General features: G+C 37.9%; 1 protein-coding gene across 1 annotated transcript; it reads right to left on the bottom strand.

Annotated features, from left to right (window-relative positions):
* Positions 1-1,071: 1,071 nt before the first annotated feature.
* Positions 1,072-3,921, bottom strand: LOC149197652 ((S)-8-oxocitronellyl enol synthase CYC2-like). Its single transcript, XM_089405916.1, has 3 exons — positions 3,759-3,921; positions 3,490-3,567; positions 1,072-2,854 (listed from the first exon to the last, which is right to left on the bottom strand). Exons 2-3 carry the CDS (start codon positions 3,532-3,534, stop codon positions 1,910-1,912), a joined length of 990 nt encoding a protein of 329 aa, XP_089262042.1. The 5' UTR covers positions 3,535-3,567; positions 3,759-3,921; the 3' UTR covers positions 1,072-1,909.
* Positions 3,922-9,768: the final 5,847 nt, after the last annotated feature.

Raw genomic sequence — 9,768 nt, 5'->3', positions numbered from 1 at the left:
CCGGTGCCGCAAACGGTTCGAAAAACGGTCTCTGTATCCAAAATATTCCATAGAATATTCCTTGAAATCTTCCTTTTGGACAGCAAATAGCAAGATGCCACATGGCAAGCCCGGACGCCGCCATATGGCCCAGAGTGAGATCGATATATGTGGCGCCCGGACGCCGCCACATGGCCCAGGGTGAGATCGATATATGTGGCGCATTTCAAAATTGTGTCCGCCACATGGCCCAGAGTGAGATCGATATATGTGGCGCCCGGACGCCGCCACATGGCCCAGGGTGAGATCGATATATGTGGCGCATTTCAAAATTGTGTGGGGCGGAGTATTGAACCCGAGACCTACAATCCACAAGTGCCACGCCTTACCGTTGGGCCACAACAGCGGAACTCACATGCAATGCGGACCAAACTTATTTAAATGTTAAAGTAGGTTTGCCCGGGTGCCTAATAGAAAAAAGTAAATTTTAAAAAGCAATACCCACTTAAAAAGCAAAATCCAATTTTAATGTCAAAACTAAGTTTTAAAAAACAATACCCACTTTAAAAGCAAAAGCCAATTTTAATGTTAAACCTCAGAAATCATTGCAATTTTAATAGGAGTGTAGGGGAGTGGTCGTGGGAACTTTTTGTTAACTTCCTCAACACTTTGGCTTAATTTCATGCTATGACATGTTTGAAGATCTTGAACAATAAGCTAAGTTTTCGAATCATCGCGAAGATCTTTGAACAGTGGGCTGAGTTGATATTTTGAAAGTAGAGAATCCAAAGATTGAAATTGGTGAAACTATCCCTGCGTTTGATCAGAATTTATATTTGCATAATCAACTGGGTATTATCTACTAAATCATTAAAGTTGCAGAGAAGTACTATGAATGTCTACATTGGATCATAAAATAGGGAAGAAACTCAGGCTTCTGTTTACAGTCAAAGAACTCAAGCAGAATTTATGTTTACATAATCATCTGGGTTTGATCTACAACATCATTAAAGTTGCAGAGAAGTACCATGAATGTCTACATTGGATCATTAGACAGGGAAGAAGCTCAAGCTCTGTTGACAGTCGAAGAACGACTTCCACCAACGGATTGCTTTATTCTATGGGTGATCAACCATATAGTGTAACAGGAAGACCAAAACCATGGTTTTTCCATTTAATTCGTTTTCAAGATACAAAGAGTAAATAAGCTGAGCTGCAGCCAAAACTAATAATGGCTGTTATACAATATTGTGACAGGCATTCAATGATACTGCTACTGCAACTTGGTGCCCCAATTAACAGGGTGGGGACATCACAATCCCTCAGCCTGAAATTGCTTTAGTTGTTCAATATTTACAGCATGCACCACTTATAAAGATCGGAATGATATACACACCCGATGCTGTCAGATTGAGATTGTTGATACACGATTTTTAACACCAAAACTAAATTGTAGGAAATTCTAGGATGGAGTTCCAGCTCTTTATTTGAGTCCATTGCAAAATCACACATCATCAAACATCAAGCAATTTTCAAAAACCTAGTTTCACAAACTATACTTGGACATGACAAAATACACATCGCACTACAACTATGCTCTGATATTATCAACGCCTCCAACTGATTCAGAATATAGCATAACCATTCTGAATCACAAAAGCAACCTCTAAATGAAACTCCTCTGCTCGGTTCTAATTGGAGACATAAAGATGGATCAAGTTTAAGGAACAACATGAGATACCTTCATTTTGTCTATCCAATATGCCAGAGAAGTTTCTGTATTTCGAAACCCAAAGAAACCATACTCTTTATTCTTATTCATGCTATGTACCAATTCCAGGGCAAGATTTAATATCAAATCTGCAAGCCACCAATTTCCCATTTCCTCAAATTTTGTTGGGCGCAGCTTATTTTCTCTGACAATTGCATCTCAGACTGGACCTTTGTCTTTCATAGCCTCAACCAGACTAAAGCCTTCACCTTTGTATGGTAATGGCTCCAGATCAAATTTTTCTGCTATGATTCCCCACAGGTGTTTCCATTTAGACACATCTCCATTACTACAATTAAAAGCCTGGTTCTTGGCATAAGGGTCTGTGGCAGCCCAAATTTCTTGCTCTGCAATCAAATCTGCATCAGATATATCCATAAACTGTTCCCATGTAATTCTGTTTCCTGGGTATTTGAAAGGCAGCCCTTCATGTTTGCAAATGGCAGCATAAACACAGAGTGTGCATACAACATTCATTAAGCTCGAAGGAGAGAAGCCAAATATGATTGAGGGACGGTGAATAGACCATGTTAATCCCTCTTTCTTCTTGGCAGCCTCAAAAACAATATCCTCCAGAGTGTAATAAAAATTGGGCACAGGTAACCTAGGAAGCTCTTCATGATAAGGTGTCTCGTTCGGCTCAAAAGAGCGATTCCTGGCCACTGTATCAGATGGACCCACGTAGTGTTTTGCCCCAGTCTGAAGACAGATGTGCTGTAAATTCTCCGCATTGGGCAGCAATGCATCTAACACATTACTCAACATTTTTCCATTGTCCTCACAGTGCTGCTCCTCTGTTTCCCTGCTCACCCAAACAACCCAGAAGAGATGGGTTACATCCTTCAATGGTGAAATCTTTTCTAAAGTAAGTTCTCTATCCAGAACATCGCATTGAATGTATTGTACTGGAGTATCTGGTGACCAATCTGGCTTAGGCCTCCTAGCAACTCCATAAATTTTCCAAGGTCCACCAGGAGTGTCAGGCATAGGCAAGATTTCTGCCAAGCTATTCCCCACAATTCCTGTTACCCCTATAACCAGCGCAACTCTCTGTTGTTTCCCCGATTTGTCTTCACAACCTTCAGCTTTGGTATCACATTTTCTCTGCATTGAAATAGGTAAGAGTTACCCGAAAAGCAAGTGCAACAATACAATATAATAAAGCAACAGGGAAATACCAAAAGCAGCGAAGTTACCCTTTAACCCATCTAAACACAGGAAAGTTGGTAAGCTCAAGTGTGCAAACTCTGAAGCTCAAGATACTTTTTACAAATTCTAATATTTAATAAATGCGCAATTTGTCCGGACTCGGAAGGAAAGGAAAAAGTACCTTGCTTGAGCTAATTTTGGCCAGCAATACCAAATGCAGCAGAGTTACCCTTTAACCAATCTCGGATTTTGGATTATGGATATACAGTAAGCTCGGATTTTGGATATACAGTGATCTAGGCTGTTTTTTTTTTAAATATTCCTTAATGCGAAATACTTCAAAAATATTTTTATTAAAAATCACCCGTTAAATTCCCTACCCATAAGATGATATATTACACACTTTGAAAATATAATCCTGCAAACTTACTCCCAAATAAGAAAAACCAACAGAAAAAAACCTGAAAAATATCCATGCTATTAAAAGAAATTCACACACTTACAAGAATTGATTTCGCAGTGACTAGGAACTCATTTCTCATGACAGGGCTGAAATAAATTGAAATAGAATTAGGTTAACAGCCACATACCCCGCCATTGCCAAGGGAACCTGCCTGCCTGGAATACCAGCTCATTGTTATACGCTACACGCTAATCCAAACACTAATCTGCGAAATCAGACATCAAAGCGAAGTTCAGAGAGCTATGCATCCAAAATTCGTGTTAATTAAATCTTGCCCGCCAAACTCATTCTGCCATCCTATAGTCTATCAGTTGCAGTACCAGAAGACCATGTTAGTGGATTCTACCCAATCAATGAAATGTCCACACTATCAGAATGAGTGTGAGATACGATTACCAGATGAATCAGCGTTGTGGTTCAGAAATGGAGGCAGCTGAGCAGGGTTTCCTGATTAGGTTTCTGCAACAAATATTGCGTTAGGGATGTTCGGGAATTTCTGCAACAAATACTGCGTCAGAAATGTTCAGGAATTTTCTGCAACAAATACTGCGTTAGGGATGCTCACATATTTGGTTAAAGGAGACCAGAGACGAGGATTTATAAACTTTCTACACGTCAGGGACGAGGTAAGATGACCAATAGATTTAGATTTCTACGGACACTGAGTAGATTCCTCCATGTTTTCCATGTTTACCATTGTGGTGGGGGACTGTGGAATATTTTTTTCAGTAAGAAAAAAGCACGTGTTTTTATATATATAAAAGAAACAGTAAATATAAACTAATGGCTAATGTCACTATTGTCAACTATACATTAAATACCGAGAGGTAGTATTAAACAAAAATTTTGTCAACTATACATTTGATAACGAAAGGCAATATTAAACAAAATAAAATGTATCAAATATTGTTCTAACAAAAATGAAATCATCCATATGTCTGCTTGTAATATATATTGTGCATATATAAAAACAACAAAACACCGATCCCAAAGCCGCCCTTTGGATAATGCAGATGAACCCAAATATTAGTTGTGATAATTCCATCCAAAAGTTGTTGTTTCATCGTCTACTGTGTTGTCACTCAGCTTATTTTTATAGGTATTTTGTCTAATGCATTTTGTAGTTCCATTTTAGACTTGTTATTTTTATTTTAGTTAAACTCCAATCCAATATGTTGAATGGTTGAGTTTCTGAGAGAAACCCAAAGATTTTCAATCTATCTGACCCAACCATTTAGCATTGGTTGATATATTTTTGTGTTACCCTGTACATGTTCAATGATAGTCAGTGAGTCTCCATATATGTGGATGGAGGGAATGTGTAGGTAAGATGAAAATGGAGGGAATGTCTAGGTAAGATGAAAACCAAAAGAGGCCCCATAGGGCCATATTCAGCCTTCATATTTGTGCCCTACCAGCACCCGAGTGAACCCAATATTCTTGTTCCTTTGATATAATGATCCAAAAACCACATCCACAAATGCCCCTTTGTGCTGCTCCATCAAAGAAACAGGCTGGGTAGTCATTCCCAAGGCTTGTCTTCCTGCTTACAATCTTCTTAAGGCCACTGTGGTGTTCATTTTCATAGGTATACCATCCAACAATTCGATCCATCACCTGTGTATCATTTTCCTTATAGTTCTCAAAAATAATTCTATTGGGCCATCTCCATATTTCAGGGTTGACAACCACATATTTTGTTCCATATGGCTCCATTGGTTGGGGTATTCTCAAGAGGTCACATTGTTGCCAGTGAAACAAAAATTCCAACATGATTTTGAAAAAAATTGGCAGAATTTTTTAAAATTTTAGTTGTTAAGCTTTTAAAATTTTGAATGTTTTAAGATTTTTTTTTTTTAATCTTGATAAAGAGTGTTGAATCTCTTTCTGCCATCAAAACAAATTTAAACACTTCCACATTCACGTTTGAAAAAAAAAAATTCACCAAATTCCAAAGCTATCTAAATTCCTGCACCACTTTAACTTCTATCTTTTATGATGGGATATTTTAACATGAACATGTCCAAATACATTGAATGTAACACCAAGAAATAAAAATTGTACACAATCTGATCACGAAGTAGAAAAATGTTTTGCATCGATGTCATTATAGGCCATGTGTTACGGTTTTGTAGAGAAAAAGAAAGGCAATCCTTGACCAGCCTACATAATCCTCATGCTTAAGCACCGTCTAACAAACCTGCCTGTAATGTTGCTTTTTTTTCACTTTATCAACTTATCAACACATGATACCGATCTACAGAAAGCTGGATCAATCTGTAAGACACCTACCTTCCTGTAACGATGATTATTTATCACTTCTATCATCTTATATATTTAACTTTCTGTATCAATCTGTAAGACACCTACTTACCTGTAACGTTGATTATTTATCGCTTCTATCATCTTATATATTTAATCGCCTTTGAATTTTGTGCCCTATTCTTAGTATTTTAATAATAATATGGTGGAGTGTAATTCTTGATACAATTAAGATAGTTTTTAAATTAGTGTATGAGTGAGATATTTTATTTTTAATATATTTTATAACTAGCAATTATACTAGATGTTGTAAAGGAATTGTCTTAAGCTAGAAGAAAAGCATAGATGAAGGGAGATGTGATATGTTATGTGATTTAAATATTGTTTATTTTGAAAGTATTTCCTTTGCAATATAATTTACTACCTCTAACAACACGTAATAAATTAATTTAATTTTGCAAGAGGTTTGATTTATTTGGATAAATTTTTGCACTTCTCAACAAAAAGACATGGTACAAGATGTTTTGTGAGCTGCTAAAATACAAGCCTAGATGGCCCACAGTTGAAGCAACATTTCATGTTCAACCCCAAAACAATGAAGCAATCTTCATCCGATAGGAAAAGAAAATTTGAAGGCATTTGACTAATCACCATCTTTTACTTGAAACAAAATCTGACTCTACAAACAATATGATATGACAAATCTGCCAATCCGCCACCAACAGTGCAAAAAAATCCTGTGTGCCATTCGACATGCATCTAGTACAAAAAAACACAAGAAATATCTCACAAGTGATGTCATTCTTTGTAACTTGAAGCATTGTTGTCTCACATGAGGCATGTGCCCTGTGACCCTGTTATATGATAGGTCTAGTTGTCATAACTTCACACATTTCCTCACGGGTATACTACCTGATCACACGTTTACTCCATATGAGGACTCTCTACTTTTGGGTGCAATGAATTCATTGTGCCAGAAGTTCCTCATAGAGATCCATTATTACCCACAAGGTTCCTTATGATCCCCAATATCCCTATTGGAGGTGAGTATCTTCTTTACCCCACCATTGAAAAATTGGATCTCACATGAGGTTGCTACCAATTTCAACTATATATGAGAGTCTGAAGAAATTGCACAGAACTTAGATGAGATGTACAGTGGGCTTCTGACTTTCCCTTTGTCTTTAAGTGTGAAGATATCATCACATGGCTTGAACTTTCTTCTTCAATGCTAAAATTGGGATCTCATTTCATGTTACCAGTCTAGAATTGAAGCCTTGAAAAGGTTTAAAAATCTTTCAGGTCTACAACCTTCTGAAAAAGAAAGTGTCTCTTTTAGGATTCAGAGGCCTCAAGCTAACTTGATGGTGTTGGTGTGTTGTATGTGAGTGTGTTGACACCTAATCTTTGGGATTAGGAAATTCATGTAAATAATGTAAATAGAAAATAAGGAGATTAAGAATATGAAGAGACACTGGGAGGTGAAGCCCAAGAGTCTCTCCCTCCATGTATATATCCATGAGAAATCTTAATGCAAAAACACAATTCGCATTGTGGAGTTACCTCTTGGCCTGACATGGTATCAGAGCCAACTCCATTTTTAGCTTTTCTACCCTTGTAACTCCCTTCTTCTATTTCTGCAGCCTGCGGGGAATGGTTCTGCCCTTATGTCTATTGAGGTACCATTTACTTTTGTTACACGACTTTTCTTGTTATAGATATTTAGCATGTGTTGTGATTATTCAAGAATCATTTTTGTTGGTGTGGAATCCAGTCGAAACTGCTGAGATGGTTTGTGATTTTTTCTCAAATTGTTAAGCATTGAGATAAACCAGTGTAAGGTGTTCTCCCTCACTATGCAATCGACTCCTATAATGTTTTCTAGGTCGTTCTGGTGCAAGATTACAGACTTTGGTTTATGAATTTTGTAAGTTTATGAGTACTATATACCAGGTATTCAAGTTCAATTATTGGCATACACAGTGTTTGTCCTCGACTGTGCTCCTCACAACGGTTTCTCCTTCCAACAACGTTGTGTTCTCTCGGCATACCACACTCAAAATTCGCTACCTCGACGCATAGGTGACTCCTCACCTCACTCCCACAACACCCTCGACCATCACAACCTTCGTTCGAGTCACTGCAGCGAACCATACCATAGTCAGTTGGCATCCAGCAGTGATACCTCCCACACACTTGTCCCAAGATCAACCTCGGGATTCCCTACACTGTACACAATCTCCACCGGTCACCCATCGTGGCTCCTCGTTACCACCAAACCCAGCTCCTCCCCTCCACCCTCCTACTCACATTTTCAACAGTTGCTCAGAGCCTCGTCCTCTCGAACCTCTCCCTCGAGCCTGGGTCACTCGATTGCAATTGCTCATTATAACGCATTGCTCCCCTAGTCGACTCCCATACAATGCTCCCACCACATTGATAATACCAAATCCCAATTCAACCTCCCCCACATACAACCTCCCCCATATACAACCTCCCCTAAGTAATACCTCTTTCCTATATATCAGAGTGCAATTTTTACTATTTTTACACCAGAAGTGCATTTTTTGGCACTAGAACTGCATATTTTTTCCACCAGAATTACAATTTTTTTTATATATTGGAAGAAGAGTACATTTTGAATGCATTCATTGATATCTATTGTTGGAGTAGTTCTCCCGGGAAAAGAGAACTATCCTGATTGGTCAAGGAAGATAAAACAAACTCTCATTTTCAATGAGTTGTGGAAAGGAGTTTCTATAGGAGAAGGAGATAATGGACCTGCAAAGGCCACCTTGGATAAGAAGATTACCATTTGGGAAAACAAGAACAAAAAGACCTATGCCTTGATTGCATCATTTGTAAATGAAGAGGTGAGTTGTCATATTTCACCATTTTCAAATTCTTTTGAAGCCTTACATAAGTTGAAGGAACTTTATGACGCACTCTCTAAACTTGAAGTTGTCCAATTGATGATTAAACTATTCAGTCTTGAATTGAAAAATGATGATCCTCTTGCTTTAGCATCAAAAGTAAGATCTATTATGCATGATATCAAGACCACTGGTGTTCAAATAAACATTCCTCTTATAGCTTATGTCAATGCACTATATCCCACTTATTCATATTATCTTGAGTCATTGCAAACAAGTGAAACCTCAAGGAGATTACCTTTGCCTCCCTTGAGAAGAAGTTTGTTGAGAGAGAGAAGGTTTCTGGGAAGAAGACAACTCCTCAGTCTTCTGAAGAATTTGTGTGTCTTGAACATAAAGAGAAGAATCATACTCAAGATTCTTCTAGAGGAAGAGGTGGTCGAAGAGGTAAAGGAAGAAGAAATTTTAGAGCCAAGTGTGGCAGACAGTTTCAGGGAGAAAACTCTTATCTTCATTACATACATTTCAACAGAGATGGACATGATGCATCCACATGTAAGTTGCTTTAGGAGAGAATTGAGTAGGAAATAAATGAGGCCAAAGGTAAAAACCATGACAAAGAGAAAGGTAAAACACTTGAATCTGCTCATTATGTTGTGGCACATTGTAATATTGGAATAACTGAAGACTTGTTTAATGATTCACTTTCTTTCTTGGAAAAATGATTGGTTACTTGATTCATGAGTAACTTTCCACATGACTTTTAGAAGATATTGTTTTGAAGAATTTACTGAAATTGTTGATGGAGCAATATACTTTGCAGAAAAGTCAAAACTCAAGCCATCGGGGCTTGGCACCATCAGACTCAAATTGTTTGGTCTTCAAGACTTTCTTCTACATGATGTTCTATACCTCTTGGAGCTAAGGAGAAACTTGTTGTCCTTGGTCCACATCTGCGAGCAAGGACACTCCACTCATATGTTTGATGGAAAGGTTGAGTTCAGAAAAGCATCAAATCGCTGACTTGTCATGATGGGGATAGAAGAAGAAATACTTCTGAAGCTGCAAGGTACCTCTACTCGTGCACAAAAATTCTCATACAGTTCTCATTATGATGAAGTTACATTTCCATCAAGTTTTATATGGCATGCTAGATTTGGACACTTGAATTAGGACAACCTTCGTATGTTGAAGAAAAGTGTTGTTACTGGTTTGCCTACAATTCGTAGGAAACTTAAGCAATGTGATGCTTGTATTCTAGGAAAGCATAA

Source organism: Pinus tabuliformis, chromosome 2_2, assembly GCF_031772625.1.
Source record: "Pinus tabuliformis cultivar Carrire ecotype Pingquan chromosome 2_2, CPIR1, whole genome shotgun sequence".
NCBI lineage: Eukaryota > Viridiplantae > Streptophyta > Pinopsida > Pinales > Pinaceae > Pinus > Pinus tabuliformis.
This window is presented reverse-complemented; position numbering and strand designations above follow the sequence as displayed.